General features: G+C 44.4%; 1 protein-coding gene and 1 long non-coding RNA gene across 3 annotated transcripts; one reads left to right on the forward strand and one right to left on the reverse strand.

Annotated features, from left to right (window-relative positions):
- Positions 1–393: 393 nt before the first annotated feature.
- TIGAR (TP53 induced glycolysis regulatory phosphatase) lies at positions 394–9586 on the reverse strand. 2 transcript variants are annotated; one of them, XM_064420814.1, is made up of 6 exons: positions 9390–9586; positions 8039–8076; positions 6066–6187; positions 3336–3413; positions 2271–2381; positions 394–1842 (listed from the first exon to the last, which is right to left on the reverse strand). In XM_064420814.1, exons 1-6 carry the CDS (start codon positions 9419–9421, stop codon positions 1384–1386), a joined length of 840 nt encoding a protein of 279 aa, XP_064276884.1. In that variant the 5' UTR covers positions 9422–9586; the 3' UTR covers positions 394–1383. The 2 variants fall into 2 exon arrangements, with proteins under 2 accessions (XP_064276884.1, XP_064276883.1); XM_064420813.1 differs by lacking the exon at positions 9390–9586 and adding an exon at positions 8376–8744.
- Positions 9587–13032: 3446 nt separating this feature from the next.
- Positions 13033–18629, forward strand: LOC135300861 (uncharacterized). The gene is made up of 2 exons (XR_010362623.1): positions 13033–16620; positions 17484–18629. It is a non-coding gene; the product is annotated as an uncharacterized LOC135300861 (long non-coding RNA).
- The last annotated feature ends 266 nt before the right edge of the window (positions 18630–18895 follow it).

An 18895-nucleotide genomic window follows, 5' to 3' on the forward strand; every position in this document is an offset into this window, starting at 1 on the left:
CAAATTCAGAATGAACTCCTACCCCATTCTCCTACCATTAACTCTGTTAGAAGTCATAATTAAAGCTTTTCTATCTTCATTGGCTCTGACCATCAATTTAGTATTGAGGAGCCTTCCAGGAAGATGCATTTCACAAAGAGCTTGAAGAGTCCATGCAGAAGTCATATTCCCATTTTAGCTTCCTGTGAAGACTTATTTCCTTCAGTATATTGAGAAGGAATTATTTTTTTACTGAAAAAGAGCTATGGAAACTTTTAAACAGCATCAGCCCTAAGAGTCTTTTTCACAGTGTAAGGCCAGGAAGGAAAAAAAAGTTACGTGATCTGAGCAAAGCTTCACAGGGCAATATTAAGAAAGATTTTTACCTCAAAAGAAATACAGATGAAATGGGAGTTCTATTCAGGAGCCTTTATTTTTTTAACAGGCCTAAAATATGCAAATGAAGGAAAAATACGTGAATCTTATAAATAACATAGATAAGCTCACACTGTAACACCACAAATACCCCATCGGGGAAAGAATGCAGTACTAACACCAACAGTCACCAAACAATCAAACTTGCCTCATTCTAGGCAAAAATATTTATATAATCAAGTGCATGACTGCAGTTGACAGAAAGATTCCAGTCAGGTACAACTCACCCCAGAGAGAAGGTCCCTTTTCCAGAAAAGAGACCATTACTATGTGCACACAAGGTTCCTCATCCTGTTCACAGCTAAAAATAAATACTCTGTGTTTGTATACAATACTCTTCAACAGAGATCTTGACAACCTGAACAATTTCTTAGGAAATACTTCTGGTGAGGTAGGTTTATTCCCACATTACAAATTGAAAGGAGACTTGCCCAGAGTCTCACAGATATTCAGTGTCAGAATCACATCCCTTGGCTCTGCACCAAACCTGTCCCACTGGGCAATGCTCCTTCCTAGGTTCTACTATTGCATTCAAAAAATTATTTTAAGACAACATGTATGTTTCATATTACAATATAGCATTTTGTAATAAAACAAGAATACAGCATAGCTCAGCTCTGAGGTACCACTCCTCTCCTCTCCCCAACCCTTTCACTTGGAGGTAACCAAAATAATTATGGAGTAATGCAAAGGAGTTGTTTGAAATATGTGCTGTAGGAGCAGATATGCAAGTGACTGCAAGTACTACGTTTCTGAGAACAGAGAATATTTGTTTTATTTTACTACTGCCAACTTATAGTGGGCTCTAGGACCACGCAAATTGTGGTTTTTAAGATGGCAAGCAGTTGCATGTCTCCCTTTTTGCAGTTTAGTGTCAGCAATTCCAGTCAATCCCAGTAATTACTACAGATACTTTTCCTAAGTTTAGCAAAATTGTGATCTAATTCCACCTTCCCCCCACAGAGAGTCTTAAAACACTTTTGAAGCTACACATTCAGCTCCCACATCCACTAAGTGAGAGTCTTGGTTAAGACAGACACACATGATATTGGGCTTCAACAAACTCCCGTTTTCAAGTTTTATAATAAAATGACTGACTCCAGTATTGGGACTGACAGAAGACAGCTGGGTCTTGGTTAAATTTGCTGGTAAGGTACAGTTGAGATCTGAAACCATATAGCCAATCCAGTTCCTCATGTAGGCTCCATGACTCACCACCAAAATATTGGCATCTAATACCGTGGAAGATCCGCTGCCTGCAGAGCTCAGCTCCGCCTCACTGCAGTGGTCTGTCCAAGGGAAAACAAACTGTTCTCCAGACGTTCCGGAGCTCCTGCCTGGGGCACCGGGCTTGCCATGCTCCTTCTGCTCCAACTCAACAGCCAGCTGGCAGAGGAATTCAAAAAAATCCCTCACACGCTCTCTCACCTGCGGGGACAGGCCAGAAGGGAACGTTGTGAAGAATGAAGAGATCGTTGTGAAGCAAGCACAGATTTGGCCTTTCAGAAATCTGACACAAAACTACTTCAGGTAAAAGCCAAAGATTTCTCACAGACAAGGCTCAGAAGCCACTGTAAGTTACTGACTGCTGTGCAAACTCCTCTGCCCTCCAGAGAACAATTGTTATCATCCTCCTGTGAGCCAGAGCTTCACGAGGAGTCAGTCTCAAAATCAATATTTTAGTTATAAAGAGATTCCCCACTTGGCAGCCACTGTTATCAGACCAAGCAGTATTTTTCAGCTTAGAGAATATCTCTGGTTCAGCTGAGCTCTCAGTGGGAAGCCCCCAATAGCTGCAACTGCACTGCTAAAAAAGCCTAGAAAGCAGAGCATAAATAAATAAATAAATACCATACTTCATCCAATGTTTCTCCTCCAGAAGGTGTGAATGAAGGACATTGCTCTCCAGCATCCTTTGCCATAGCCTTGAGGTCAGCCAAAGGCCTTCCTTCTGCAACACCATATTTCTGTAAAGGAAAAATGGAGTTTGGCAGGATGTGTCAGGTCTCCTGTACCCTTTCCAGAGGCTGCAAACAGCTCTTCACTTTGTGAAGCTTCAGCTTTGTTTTCTTGTATTCCCAAGGCATAGCTACCTTTTACATTTTATCCCAGTGTTGAGTGTGGAAATATCTTTATAGGTACCCTTTTAAACAGCAGATATATACATATATACATACATACATATATACATATATATATATGTTCAGTAGACAAATACTGCTCTTAGTGTATCTCATGTAAAGCATCTACATTCAAAACATGACCCTCAGCCTGATCTTTGTATGGAGAGTTTTTTCTCCCACTGACACTCATCCCCAGCTTACAAAATTCAAGTGTCTTTGTGACTGAGGTCACAAATGCTTCTGTATGAAGTCCTTCACATGAGGATAAATTCCATTTTCCTGTTGCTTGCAAAACGCTACAGGGTATTTTTCACATGTAAGAAACCATTCATTTTCTCTAATGACCTGTGAAGTTTTCACAACAGAAGATGGATACATCTTCAATTCAGAATTTTTGAAAAAGACAAAAATAAAGGAAACAAAACCACACACAAGTACCATTGCAATTAAAAGTAAATAATGCTGATTTCAAGTGAAGAACTGGAATTTCTGAGAGAAAAAAGATTCAAACAGGAAATGCTACAATCATGTGCTGCTCCTTAAACACTAAACCTTACCTTATTTAAATCATTAAAGCATCATAGTTACAACATTCATTCATTTATTTTGGCTCTGCTTCACCCTTCTGCAAACAATTTATTGTCCTGATTTGAATTATTCAGTTTCCAGTGATTAAAACCACATCAAATAGTGCTCTCCACTGTTAAATCTACCATGCAATAAGCCAAGATACCCATCAGCAGGAAGCTACATTTTCAAATTGTTCAATATTTGATAACAAATTATTTTGGCACTTACTCTCTCTCGCAGTCTTGCATCGTACTTGATTTCCAAATCTTTGCAAAACCTGTTTTTCCCTAGAATGGCAGCAGCAGTCTAAAAAGTGAATATACAGTCACATGAACTGGACAGAACATAGACACACCACCTTACACCACCAGAGCCAAGGTGAATCCCAGCAGCAGCATTTAACAACCCAAATCAACAAAACAGAAAGTTTTTCAGCTACCAGTCTGGCAGAATTGGATAGATGGCCCAGGCCAGGCCATAAAAATAGAAAACCTGCAATCTTCTGGCAGTTCCTTCCCAATTCAAAGTCCAGAACAGCTGAAGAAACAGCACCCATGAGAGGTGGCCAGCAGGGTTTACTGGGATAAGAGCCACATCTTCTCTTGAACTGAACACAGAGCAATCATGTCCACACATTCTTTACATGTAGTACATGGGCCAGACTCACAGCTGTGCTCCCCGGAACAGCTCAGTTAATCGAACTGAAAAAACATCTAACACTGTCTGGCTGCCACAGCCAATCCTTAGGGCTGGAAGGGACCTCTGGAGATCATCCTGTCCAGGCAGGATCACCTGGAGCAGGTGACACAGGAGCATATCCAGGTGGATTTGGAATATCTCCAGAGAGGGAAACTCCAAGCCCTCCCTGGGCAGGTTGTTTCAGGGCTCTGCCACCTTCAATGTACAGAAATTCTTCCTCATGTTGGAAGATGGAACTTTTTGTGTTTTGGTTTGTGTCCATTGTCCCTCATCCTGTCACTGGGCACCAATGGAAAGATCCTGGCACCATCCTCTGACACCCCTTGGAGATATTTCTATGCATTAATGAGATCCCCTCTCATGATATCCCCTCTCATGAGATCTCCCTAACCAGGCCCAGCTCCCTCAGGCTCCCCTCATAAGAGAGACGCTCCAAACCCATCATCACCTCTATGGCCTCCACTGGGTCCTCTCCTTGTCCTTCTTGGGAACCAGAGGACAGCAGCTCCTGGTTCTTACATGCACCCAAGTGTGAAGGCTGCACTGGCTTCACAGACAGTTTGGGCTGTGCAAACATCCACACCAAATCAATCTGACATTTAAAGAACTCATTTTGAAAACACTCCTTGGATTCTGGCAAAAATAAGCAGCCTCGTTGTAAGACTGGCATATTTAACATAGTGCTTAGGACAAATTTGTTCTTGGAACTTAAACCTTCTGTCAAAGAACAAGGCAGAAATAAAGACAGGGTTGAATCCACTTCCTTGTGTATATGCATAGCACAGTTATTTGTATGATTATATGCAGGAATTTCCTCTTTTGCAACTGAACTTGTACATTCCTCTCATGTTACTGCACTGTCACTTGAGCTGTGAAGTGACAGTGTAGTAACAGGCCCTTCATAGGACTGCAGCTGCCAAGAAAACTACACATGGACCACATGGAAACTTCAGCTTTACACATCTTTGGGAAAGCTTTCCCAACAACTGGACAGCTTGTCAAACAAATGGCAAAACAAAGAAAGACCTGCATTTTTCCTTTCCTATATGCAAAGGAAAAATTCTGATCTTTCCCATTAGGAGAGTGCAATTCTGAAAGTGCTCTTCATGGAAAAGGCTGTCTGTAACGTAAGAAAAAATATCCCAAATCAATTCCCATAAAGCAGGCACACAGCACAGACAGCTTTATGAAAGTTAGAAAGCACTCTTAATGTTTTAAAACATCACCACTGCCATTCACACATATAAAGGAAGTGACTCAGGCAGCTATTCCGCATATTTAAAATATCCAGCTATTGCACTCTTCCCTCCTTGTCTCTTTTGTTTTCTGCTTAAGTTGTGCTGCTAGAGCAGTTTCTGGACCTGTGCTGCAAAGCTGATGAGCAATGTTGATGGAGTATGTTTTGAGGGGAAAAAAAAGGAGATTTATACTACATTTGGTTGATCTGGTTTACAACACAGCCTCATAGCAGGACAACACAGCAAAAAGCAAGCGAACAAGAATTGCTTAGGAGTTTCAACCCCCTACATGTCTCTTGAAAATACAGAATCAGTAACAGAAGAGAGAATTAAAGATAGAGCCTCCACAGGAGACATGATCTTCCTAGAACAGCCGACCTCTAACTTTAAAAATTTTGGTTGCCTAATTTTGAGTATTTCACCATTCTGCACACAAGGTCACATATAATCCTATGTAGTAACTTTTCCTCTTTATTTAATCTGAAGTGTATATTTGCTGCATCAAAGCAAGAGGTGTGAGATGCCTGACAAAATCCAACATCTCTGCCCATTTAATACCCTTGTACTGATTTCACAGCAAAACTCGATCTTGCCTGCATTGGTCTGCATTCCTCAAAAGAACACAGCATGCAGCCACAGTGCCTGGGACAGCACAACAGTGTCACAGTCAATCTGGTTTGCTTCTTCAGAGAAAAACTCATTTCTGTCTGTGATGATGGGGACCTCAAAGTCCCCATTACTCCTTCAGCAAGAACAATGCCCATTTAAATAACAGCAAATCATGGAACCATGGACTGGTTTGGGTTGGAGGGGATCTTAGAGATCACACAGTTCCAACCCCTTGCCACAGGCAGGAACACCTTCTACTATCCCAGGTTGCTCAGAGCCCCATCCAATCTAGCCCTGGAGACTTCCAGGGATCCAGGGGCAGCTTTTGGCTCTATCTCTGCATTATTTTTGCATCACCAACAGCAAAAACTGCCAGATTTGGGAGCCAGCTGTTGCCTCAAGAAGCACTTACCTGCTTTGCTCGAAGGAGGTCACTTGAAAAGACATGGGTAAACTTCACATTACTGAGAAATAAACCAGCAGCATCTGCTTGCCTGAAACCAGTTGCAGAGAGTGGCTCATCCACTCCTTGACCTACAAAATAAAAACCCCAAAACATTAAAACATGCAAATTTTAGACCATTTAGCAGCTGACCAACCAGGCATGTCAGCAAGAAAGAAACTGCCCAGTCATAAGAAAATCTTTCTTCTTTAGCAAAGCCAATCCTTAGGAAAAGTCACTGCTTTTCTGGTCTTCCCTAAACTCAGTCATACATATTTAATGTTAAAAATGAGTAAAGCCTAGGAAGACAGAAGGATAGTTCTCAATGATAATTACATTAATCTATGCCTTTGACAAATTCAAACACAAAACAGAGACCTACATTTAATAAATGTGACCATTTTTAGAAGGGTCACTAGTCCCTGCAAGAGGTATCTCACAGCTGAAATTTCATAAACAGATTTGTTAAATGTAAATAAGAAAGACGACAATACTGCTGAGAGAATGAGATGCAAACACAATCTGTTGTGGTCTCTTCCTCTCCACCTCACTCACTGACAGTAATGCTCACGCAAGCTGGAGCAAACCCAGCTGCAAAGCAGCAAACCTCCCAAAAATTGTTTCCAGCCAGGAAGTCTGTGAGAGTAACTGGTCACAGAGTTCTTGGACAGTGTTGAGAGAAGCAGCACTTTGGAAATCCAGCCTGAGCTGAAGAGGTGTGCTCCTGTCACAGTTGAGAGTCTGCAGGAGAACCCAGAACTGTGGTGGGGGGACAAGCATGTAACAGATTGCTACATCCACACCTTTCACCCTCTCTAGTCCTGCAAGGAGCCAGAGCAGAGAGAGTGAAATTCCCATCAGATTCAGAACAAAGAAAATAAACTACTTTCACATAGAAAATGCACAATCCACCAGCAAAAGACGGGACACCGGAAGTCCAGAACCTGAGTTCCGAGCACCTCATCTGTAATTCAGACATGTGAGATGTCTGACCCCACTGTGCTGATAAAGGCTTACACTTCTCAATTCAGAAAAGACTTGCTCAAAAACAGAAGCTATGTTCTCTCTACACTGGAGAGGAGTCCTCTACACATCATTTGACCCAAGGAGCTAGGAAGTCAAAAGACATAATCAGCATTTTTAAGCAAGTAAAGCAGGGGAATATTCATTTCTTATTTTATTATGAGCACAAATCCATGTTGCAAGAACTGTAAATGGCAATGCCAGAGAGAGGAAAATCTGGAAGCACAATTCTCCTTCACAACATGAAGTACTGTAGGAATCTCATTTACTCAGAGTACAACCCCAGCCATGATTTTCCTACAGCAGACATCCAGGCAGCTCAGTGTGCTCAGTTCTAGGTGTACAAGCTGGCAGCCACAAGGGTGAAATCTAGTTTTAAAGGCGTCTAATCAAGACAACCTTCCTAGAAAGAGCTGGGATTGAACAATTCAAGCATTTAAACAACATTTACTTTTCATTCTCCCTTGCCCTCCTGCAGGTTTTACTGCAAGTAACCGATTCCCTTCTTGAGGCAACAGCCCCCTTCACATCAGGATCTTTACCCATCCTTCTGCAGCTCCTTTTCCCAGAAGCCCTTTTGCCAAACTTCCTGTTACTGGGATTTAACACAGTGCGATGGAGTCCTTAGTAAAAGGTGCTGCTACCATTTTATTTGATTACATGCAACGTATTTTTTACCTGTGTAGAAAAAGGAACTCTTCTAATACTCCTGTTAAAACACAATGTGCATCAGCATGTGCTGATATTCTGTGGAGGGAGACTTAAAATCTTCTGTAACATTATGAAAGCCATGTCCTGGTTTACACATAAGGTCTCTAAAGGTATACAGTATTATTGCTTAATGACATCTGAGCACTTGGTGACAGGATTTCACCATTATTTTCCATCTCTAAGCAGCTAACAGAATAACTCTTACTAACCTTGCAGTATCTTGTCTTTGTTGTATCTTGTTTCTCCACTGAAAGAGATTGTAAACAACAACAAAAACTTAAATGTCATCATACAAAAACATTTTTGTATTAAAAACCAACAAGAGGCAGCAGCACCTGAATGTAAAAAAAATGAGAAACAATGCAGCACAAACCCTTTTCAAAACAATGCACACAAAGATTTTATAACAATAAAAAAAACATTTTCAAATCAATTCCAATCATGCTGCCAGCTTTTAATGAGACAAAGCCATCTGGAGTAAAAGTAAGATAAGTGATTTCTTAAATATATCATAAATGTAGCACAATTTATCTGTAACAGCTACACCTCCATGCTAGAGAGAACAAAGCTGCAGGAAGACTCTGGAGCCTTCTTGTGACAAGCATGTGTTGCAGCTGGTTCTCTGAACTTCACAGGGAAGCAGCTCCAAAGATTATCAAGGGTAGCAGCAGAGCTGCACACCTGGAAGAAATAGAGCCTAGGAAGTCAGAGCAGAAGAAATCATAGACTCATGGAATGGGTTGGAAAAGACTTAAAGATCACCCAGTTCCACCCCCCTGCCATGGGCATGGATATCTGCCACTATCCCAGCCTGCTCAGAGCCCCATCCAGCCTGGCCTTCCAGGGATGGGGTAGGCACAGCTTCTCTGGGCAACCTGTGCCAGGGCCTCACCACCCTCACAGAGAACTTCTTGTACCTGATAGCCAATCTAAGCCTACCCTCTGTCAGTGTGAAGTCATTCCCCCTTGTTCTGTCACTCCAGGCCCCTTGTTATGTGTCTCTCTCCATCTCTGAGATGACCCCAAAGCCTTCTCTTCTCCAGGCTGAACACTCCCAATTCCCTCAGCCTTTCCTCCCAGCAGAGCTGCTCCATCCCTCTGATCCTCTCGGTGTCCCTGCTCTGGCCTGGCTCCAGCAGCTCCCAGTCCTTCCTGTGCTGGCCCCAGGGCTGGATGCAGCCCTGCAGGGGGGTCTCAGCAGAGTGGGGCAGAGGGGCAGAATCCTCCCCGCCCACTGCTGCCCTCGGGCTTTATAGTAAAGGAGAAAAAAAGCTCAGCCTTCCTACAAATTAAAGAGTTTTCTCCTGACAGCTGTGGAAAGCTGGAGCTACTTGGTTCAGGCAGCTACAAACCTCTGTCAACAGAGTGGGAGAAAAAAAGTCACCTTAGGAAATCCACCCGAGTCACAACCACCTTAACGTTTCACGGGAAAAAGGTTCACGCTACCCTTGCCCCGCCTGAGCGCTTTTGCTCAGCTTCCCCCTTCCGCTGCCCGGGACCGTGGAGGGCACGCGGCCGCCGGGGCACGGCCACCGCCGGGGATGCGCGGGCGGTACTCACTGCCGCACGACCGTCAGCCCGAACCGAACCATGGCGCACGGCAGCCCAGGTGAGCGCAGGTGGGCGCAGACGTGTGCCCAAATGTGCGCGCAGGTGAGCACAGACGCGCGCGGGGCGAGCGCAGGTGAGCGCACCTCCCACCGCCCGCACTGCGGCGCCGCGCCGTGACGTCATGCCCCCGCCCCGCGTCCCGCCCTGACGTCACCGGAGGCGGCCCCCGGCTGAAAAGGAGGATCCGGGAAGGGCTTGTGGCCCTGGGATGGTCCGAGGCGGCCGGCCCTGCTCCCACGCCACAAGCGACACGGCGAGAGGGAACGTCCTCACGGGAGGCTGGCGTTGGGCATCGGGAAGAAGTTCTTCTCCCAAGGGGTTAATCAGCATTCAGACAGGCTGCAGGGCAGCGGTGGGGTCACCGCCCTGGTGGCATTTCAGCGCCTGCGGACGGGATTCAGAGGTGGCCGTGGCAGTGTGGGGTTTACACCTGGACTGCTGCGCTCTGAATGGTTCCGCATTCTCGCTCTGCAGTTGCAGTCAGGAGGCTTTCACCATAAAACTTCGGGTTTCGCAGCGCCTCATGACGCTGGTGTTAAGGAAGCGTCCTGGTCTAAGCAGCCTGAAGCCGCTTTGAGTGACACTCGCCGCGCCTAAGCTGGGACTGAAGTCCCTTCCCAGCTGCGTCCCCCGCACCCACAGTCGGACCGTGTTTCCTGACTGCCTCAATTCCAGGTTTCCCTTACCAGAGTCTCGGATGTCCAGTTCTGTAACATACTTCAGTCGCGGTGCAATTACTAAATGACAAAACAGCAGCCCGAGCTAGTGGCCTTCCAGGAAGGACGCAGCACAATGGAACCCCTGCGCTTTTACACCCTCACAGATTAAGGGTAGGAAAGTCTGGGTTTTCATCTCCTGCCGTGTCTCTGAGTGTCCGTCCCCTGCCTGGTGCCACAGGGCGCTGTGCTGGGTGAAGGGCTGGTAATTGTCTTGTCTCAGCTGGGCTGCTCCAGAGTCAGCCTGCAGCTCCACTGCAGCTGCACCCCAGGTCCCTGCACTGTGTTCCTCCCACACCGGGAACAGGGGACAGAGCAAGTTCACCCCTTTGCAGAACACAGAATGCTTGGTGATGTTCACTCTGGTTACATCAGCTTGGTTAACACTGACTGGCAGCAGCACTTTGCTCAGAATAATATCAATACATTTGTATATAGATGCGTAAAAGACATTACTCACAAGTCACTTAGAAGCCAGGGCAGCCAAGTCACACCCTGGAGTAACCAGCAGCAAAGGGGAGCTGGTTCCAAGGAATAGTTTAAAGCAGCAGTTTCCAAGGCAGAGCAGTGTGAGATGTCAGCACCCACATCCAGCTGGGACCACACTGGTCTTGTCCTGAAGAACCCATAGAATCACAGAATGGCCTGGCTTGGAAGGGACCTTAAATATGATCCTGTTACAACCCCCTGCCATGAGCAGGGACATCTTCCACTGTCCCAGGTTGCTCCAAGCCCCATCTAACTTGGCCTTGGACACTTCCAGAGATCCAGGGGCAGCCACAGCTTCTCTGGTCAGCCTAGAAATTCCTGGTGGTAAAATGGACAAAGTAACACAAGAAGTCATTGGAACTCATCCTTTTCCTCTCAGAAAGCTGAAGTTTTACGGCTTACAGACAGTGTGATTAACCAAAATATTAGTTGGTCAGATGAGTGTATTTCCTTCAGGATTTCTCAACCAGATTGAATAAATGCTATCTAAAAATCCAAGAAATTCTTCTGGGTTGCCCGGAGGTCTGATCTCAGTTTGAAAGTGGTTTGTGCTTTAACAACAAATACATTCTAAATGAAGACTGAAACATAATTTGTTTCAGTAGCTGTTTAAAGCAGATGCAAAAATTAAATATTTAATGCAAGAGTTGTGTCTTTTTAATTTCCTTTTTATCTTCCTTCCTCAGTGTGGTGTTAGCCTCAAATTTCTGCAGTGCCTCTCCACAGATTTCAGAACTGACAATTTCAAGGGGTGACACCAGTGACAGTCTCGCCTGTGAATGAGCAAGTGCCAACTGAATCAGCTCTATTTCTCTTGCATCACCATTAAAAACAACTGTGTTTTGCTGCGGTGATAAAACCCCAGCTGTGTCTCATGTGTGGTTTAGAGGATCAAGTCTCAAACATGAGCCTACACTGTTAACGTCTCTTCTAAGTGCATGCTTTCATACAGGTCCTTTTGCAAAAGTGACAGCCCTTCAGGCAAAGTTCGAGACAGACTTCGTCTGAAGTCACCCACTTTGGGTGACACACAAGCCACTTTGGCTTTGCAAGAAAACAGCTTGGAAAGCCTGTACCTTCTGACTTAGAGCCTCATGGCTTAGCTGCTAGATTAGGTTTCCTTTTTCAATTGTCATTTGGGATCTGATGTTGCTCGTTGTGCTTACAAATACACCCAGCAGAAACCTTTGCTGAATTTCTTCCATTCTGTGCCATTGCACTTCTCTGCCTGCGTTAATGCTCCTCTGAAGGATGTGCTGGCCTGAAGAGAGGCATAACCCTGGCAAATCCTACACAGAGATTGTGCTGTGGACAGGCCTCAAATTGGGTCTGCTGGAGAACAGAGTTCTTAGAATTTCATTCGTGGCAGAGTGACTTCGGGAATGTTTTTAATTGTTTTTAAGCTCGTCTCAGTGCGGTATACGGGCTGCGAGCAGGGAGCAGGGGCAGGCCTGCTGCCGGAGCTGTGGCTGCGGGCCGCACGGCGGAGGCGGGCTCAGGCGAGCCCCGGGGGCGCCGGGGCCGTTCCTTTCCGAGCGCGGGGCGCCCGGCATTGCCCGGGGCCCTGAGGGCCGTGCGCGGTGCGCGGGCTCCCCCTGGCGGCTCCCTCCGCGCCCTGCAGCGCCCGCCGCGGCCCTTCCTGTTCCACAGCTCTCGCCGATCCCGGGATTACAGATCCCATCCTTCGCCCGGGCGCCGCTGCACGCCGAGGAGACTCACACCTGCGGTTTGGGCGCTCCTGCTGAAAAGCTCTGTAGCCTTAGGCCAAGCCCTAATACCTAAACCTGGGAGGTTAAACATCACCATCAGCACATACCAGAAGGATCAATACTTGGTTGTGTCTAAGAAGCAGATCCAAAGTAACCAGAATAAAACGTTTCTCTGAGAAACAAACAAGTTGAATTTGCAACCATGGAATCACAGAATATCCTGCTTTGGAAGAAACTCACAAGGATCATCCAGTCCAGCCCCTGGCTGTGCACAGATATCCCAGCAATCCCACCCTGTGCATCCCTGAGAGCGCTCAGGGATGTCCAAACACCCCTGGAGCTCTGGCAGCCTTGGGGACATGACCATTCCCTGGGTAGCCTGTTCAGTGCCCCAGCACCCTCTGGGGGAAGAACCTTTTCCTGATATCCACCCTAACCCTCCCCTGACCCAGCTCCAGCTGTGTCCCCATTCCCCGGATCCTGTCCCTGGTCACACAGAGCAGAGATCAGGGCCTGCCCCTCCTCTTCCCCTCATGAGGAGGCTGCAGTGTGATGAGTTCTCCCCTGAGAGACAACATGAGGAAACTGGAAAAATTGAGGTAAATTTTTGTTTGAGTGTGCTGGATGACAATGCTGATTTCATCCCTCATCCTCCAGCTAGTTATGTCCCACTCACAGCTTTGCTCAAGTTCTGAAAACCCTCATCAGAAAGGTCAATCTACTGCTCTTCATGGATGCTTACAAGTCCTGTCAGATGAACCAGAGCTTTTGCTCTAGGAAGGGTTCCTGAGTAATCTGAGGAGCCAAACACAGCCAGTCTGCTGACCTTTCCCTCTCTCCTTTACTGCTAGGGCCTAATTCTTGCAGTTTCTGCACTTTGCATTTTGGAAGAGCTCAAATAACTACCCAGTTTATTTTTAGAGAAAACTCAATGTCAAGACCAAGCTAGCACCACATAATTTCCACAGAATGACAGGCATTTAAGGACACAGATATTTTCCCTTTTACTTGTTTTCTTCTTTGCATCAGCTCCTTTCTCTCTCTCTGTTCTAGCAGGGTGCAGCAAAACTCAGTGTTTTTTCTTACCTCAGTGTAAATACCTCAGCTTTACTCATCTTAATTTGTAATCCTAACAGGTCTTGATTGAATGCCACTGCTGCTGAGGTGCTGCTGAAGTACCTTCCTCACAGTGCCCCTGGAGCCCAGCAGAGCACTGACTTGATGTTCTCCCTGGCAAGTGTCCTCACTGAGAGTCCCAGAAGTTTCAGTGTTGTCTCTGGCTGCATCAGCAGGGATATCAGCAATCCAGCTGGAATGCAAATCACCTTTGAGAACCCTTTTAAATAGAACCACAATCACAGAAACACAGGATGGGTCAGGTTGGAAAGGACCACAGTAGGGTATCTGGTACAGTCTCCCTGCTCCAGCAGGGTTATCCCAGAGTGCAGGATTGTCTCCAGACAGCTCTGGAATATCCCCAGAGAGGGAAGACTCCACACCCTCTCTGGACAAATCTGTTCAGGGCCCGGTCACTGCACAACTCCAGTCCTTCACAGGCTCCAAGATGAGCCTAGTAAATACCAGAAATTGCTGGTCGTGTTGTTCAGTGGTGGTCAGAGAAAACTCTGGACTTGTTTTAGAATCTCTACCTCTTGGGGCAGATAAGCTGGGAGATGTGAGGCGCACAAGACATTTGGCAGGGAAGTCTTCAGACTTTCCCTAAAACCACAGGTCCCAAGATTGTCTGATTATGGCTAGAAAGATCTCGATCTCCTGACCCCCAGCCTTCAGATTTAATCCCTATTTCCTATAATTTTTAATTAATTTATATTCATTCCATAATTCATAATTAATTCATTATTTCCATCCATTATTTTTCTATTTGTTTCTATTTTTGCTTGTGTGTTTCTTCATTTTTGCAACACTTGTTTTTCCCTTTTGAGTTTTTTTTCCTTCTCCCTGTTCATTTTATCTTGAAGTTTGTCATTTGGGGTCTTTTCCTTTACCTTTGGGTTTGGCAGTATTATTCACTTTATGATGATGTTTTTCCAGTATGGCTGCCAAAATGCCTCTTCTTCATTCTTCAGGGTCTCTTTGCTCTCCCCAGGATGAAAAAGGGCTGGAAAGTCAGGAGAAAACTGCTACTGGATGGCAGTGGAGGGGAGGTCAGGCCAAACACATCCCACAGGAGCTTGGTCACTTCACAGCAGGTATCCACAAGGGGAGAGTCTGAGCATCCTGCCCTCCTGGCCACAGACTGAGGAAACAGACCTGGGACAATGGCCTCATCACAAATCCCACTCCTTCTACTCACAGTTTCCCCAGGTTTATAGAAAGAAAAACAATCTGATTTTCTCAGTAGCATTCCAGTGCAACAAGCAATTGAGTGAAGATTTAAATCATATTTCAATTAATTGCAAAAATGTGCACTCCATTTGGCTTTTCACCAGTTCGATTCCCACAAAAATTTTTGATCCTGCAATTTACCAATTTTTTAGGACTTTGTTCTCCTTGAATCTCAGGGGATTACGTGCCAGAATTTGCCTATACAGTGGGAAGGCAGATACATTTTAGAGGCAGGCTCATTCTGTGACAGCAGACTTCATTTTATATGCCTGCTAGCACCATCTATCCAGATCAGAGGTTTTAGAATCACATCCCACTAAGGAAACACCACCATGGAGTGAAGTGACACAACCGAATTCACTAAAGGAATAAAAGCAAGGCAAGTAAATTTAGGTCAAGGTGAGTTTATTGTCCATACAGCATACCTAATCCCGCCAAAACACTTTTCTTAGAACCATCTTTAAACTAGTCAAAACAATATGTTATTAATAAAAATGACAATACTGAACAAAGACCTTTTAAAAGGCAATCATACCTACACCGTATCAGAGTCTTATCCATCAGAAACAATCTCATGTACTTTCTAAATACTTTTGTTTACACTGATGTCTACTACCACACTTTCTAGCATCCCCTGACCACATAAACATCCACACCTCTTAAAGAGCACATTTGTGAGAGAGTAACATTGACTTGATATGGCATCACACTCAATAAAGGAAAAAAAAAAAAAAACCACTAGAACAAAACAAAACAAAACAAAACAAAAAAAAACCAAAAAAACCCCAAACCAAAACAAAAAAAACCCAAAAAAGTTTGAGAACAGAAACTGTGCAACTAAGAGTGATTTCTGAGGTACATGAGAACATGGTAATAAACATAGTGGAAAAAATCCAGTGGCCAGGTAGTTTGCTGAGTAATTAAGAGCTGTCCGATTACTCAAGCATAAATCATAGACATTGAATTAATTGGACATGGGATTAATTGGTATTTTTCTCTTTCACAAGCACGTTGGAAATACAAATAAATACATTCTGAGGTGCTCCTACACTACAGTAACAGGAAGGAGGAGAAGACCATCGAAGTACCATCAATAAGAAGCTGCTTTTAGCAACTGTACCAATCCTTTGGCACTTGGGAAGGCAGAATCAGCAACACATTTTCTATTCTTTTTTCATCAATCATCTGGGAGACTTACAATTTCTGCAATTCAGGGAGAGAAAATCTCACACCTCATTTGCAGTAACACACTTCCTTTAACATCTGTTAAAAGAGAGTACAAGGCAGTCATTTTATTCAGAAAGCTACTGTGAAAGCGCTCAAATTTTAGGGTTGGCAGCCTTCAAACATACAGTATGCTGTAACCAGAGGGTTGGCACTTGTTGAGCATGTCACTGCAGCCGAGGACACTCCTCACCCTGGTGGGGACACACACAGACCCACCAGGACCCTGCGGAGACTGGGAATGCTGAATAGTGCTGCCCCTTCCAGCACAGCTCGCCTCCACCCTGCTGCAGAGCAACCAACCATGGAGGTGGCCCTCAGCCCCTGTCCCTTCAGTTCTGCAGAGGGGTGACACTGGGATCAGCCCTGTGTTCCACAGCAGGAATCACCCTGGTGTTCCACAGCAGAGATCATCCCTGTGATCCCATGGCTGCTGTAGGACTGTGTGGGGGGAGAGAATATAAGAAAATAAAAGATAGTGCAGAAAGTAATATCACCCCTAAGGAGTTTCAGCTGGGCCAATTATTAAAGACTAGAAGCAGGCCTGACTTTAACAGGCCACAGCTGTAACCAATAAGAAGAAGAGTGTTATAAAAGAGTGGGTTGGCTACTTTGTGAGGAATTGGGAGTTGGCTGGCTACTGTGAAGAAGAGAGTCAGTGCTCTGAAGAGCTGCCCATGAAACCACACCAAGAAGGTATGAAACATTTGTGATAGAGACAACCATACGGAACTTTTGCAATATTACGACAACAATTGGTGACCCTGATGTGATTTGGGAAAAAGGACTTAAATACTAAACTATATGACCCCATGGATTTGGGAAAAAGGACTCAAATACTAACTGGAGGAAAAATGAGGCAAAGTGTCAAACTGATAGGAAAAAGTGGCTTGAGGAAAAAAATGGGACTCCTATATCAAGTAAAAGAAGCTGAAAACCATCACAAAAGGGAAATGAGAAAGAATGGCATGAGGAAAAGCAACAAAACTGGAAGAAGGATGGGAGAATTTACTAAAGTAACTAAGAACTGGAAAAAGAATAGTTCTATTATTCAGTACAGTGTGTTTATTGATTAGTGAAATATATCAATTGCAGCTATTAATGTTTGTTAAGTATGAGTATAAAAGATTTTGAAGTACTTTGCAAACTGAGAAAAGCTGCAAAACCAAACCAACATGTAGAAATATATATATATTCGTACTGTAATATGTTGTTTGAACATTTGTATAACTATTAGTTCTAAATGAAATATATGAATTTGTCATAATGTTAATTTACTTGAACATCTTTCTAGAAATGTTGCAACTCTGTAATTAAAAGAAAAAAGGGGGAATTGTCGGGGGATAGAATATAAGAAAATAAAAGATAATGCAGAAAGTAATATCACCCCTAAGGAGTTGCAGGGTCAATTATCAAAGATTTAGGAGCAGGCCTGACTTTAACAGGCCACGGCTGTAACCAATAAGAAGAGTGTTATAAAAGAGTGGGTTGGCTACTTCGGGAGGAACTGGAGTCAGTTGGCTACTCTGAAGAGCTGCCCATGAAACCACACCAAGAAGGTATGAAACTTCTGTGATAAAGAGACAACAATATGGAACTTTTGTGATATTATGACAACAGGACTGGGGTGTGAAGGAGGCTGGATGAAGAGCAGGGGCGGGCACCCTAAACACAGGTCCTGCCTATGCCTGGCCTATGGCACAGAGCAAGTCATGCCAGCATGGTGGACATGGTGCCAGTGGTCAGAGAGGTCACCCCACCTTCCGGACCTTCTGGTAGAGCTCCCCATGAAGCCATGGGGCAGGGCTGCCAAGGAGATGTGCATGTGGCTCTGCAGTCTTGCTTCAACAATACCAGCTATTTTTTTTCCTCTAGGACAGAGACACTGCTGCAGAATTCTGGGTGCTCCCAATGCAGGACATTGAGGCAGGAGGTGAGGCCATGGCTGTGCCCAGCAGCAGCTTTGAAAAGAAGAGACCTGCTCGCCAATGGAGAGTCAATGCATTTTTTCCACTATGAAAAGGATACCAGAGACCAAAAAGGAGCCAGTGCCCCGCCTCGGCTGCTTGCAACCTCTCCCGGGTGGGCCCCGGGGCAACCAAACTGTCACTGTGTGAGGTATTGTGAAAATGGGAACCATTTCTTGTCCAGCAAACCTGAGGTAAGTATACCATCTTTGCAGGATGTGATCAGGAAGGAAGGAGATTAGAACAAAAAAAAGAAAGAAGAAAGAAGGAAAAAATAAAATTAAAAAAAAATCATGAACACACTATTAGGGGAAAAAAACCTGTACAGGGCATTTCCAGTAAATCAAAGAACTCATCATATCTCCACTTAACCATCTACTTCAGGATTTGAAATTTAAGCAGTAAAATAATATATTATAAAAATGTTTATAAAATAGCAGCACACTCAGTGAAACAATACAGCTAAGTACTGTTAATGTGAATAAGAATGAAACAAATCATAGCTTCTTAGCAGCGCAAAAAAAAAAAACAACCAAAAAAACCCCCCCAAAACCAAAAAAACAACAAAACCTTAGAATCTTACTCCATTTTCTACCCTCATCTAGCCAAATAGGCTGAGTCCATATATATAATGTTCTTCGAAGTAGCATGTTCTTTCTGGATTTTTGTGTTAAAAATACGAACATTAACATTTCAACCAACAGCTTCATACTGGATGTCTGCAAACTGTTAATACAATTGTGCAAAAAAAAAAAAAAAAACAAAAAAACAAAAAAACAAACAACACAAACCCCCAGAAAAACAGAACCAAAAAACCCAAAGTTGCTCCAACTCCTTTGCCATCTAAATGCCTCTTCGTTACAGGTGGAGCAGGAAAATAAATTCAAGTACACTGAATACACCTTTGTGATAAAACTCCAAGTCACACACCTCGATGTTTAACACCATGGCTGTTGCACCAGCAGTTTTCTTTCCTTGTCCATAGATAAACACACAGGTGGTAT

Source organism: Passer domesticus, chromosome 5 (genome assembly GCF_036417665.1).
Source record: "Passer domesticus isolate bPasDom1 chromosome 5, bPasDom1.hap1, whole genome shotgun sequence".
NCBI classification, from domain to species: Eukaryota; Metazoa; Chordata; class Aves; order Passeriformes; family Passeridae; genus Passer; species Passer domesticus.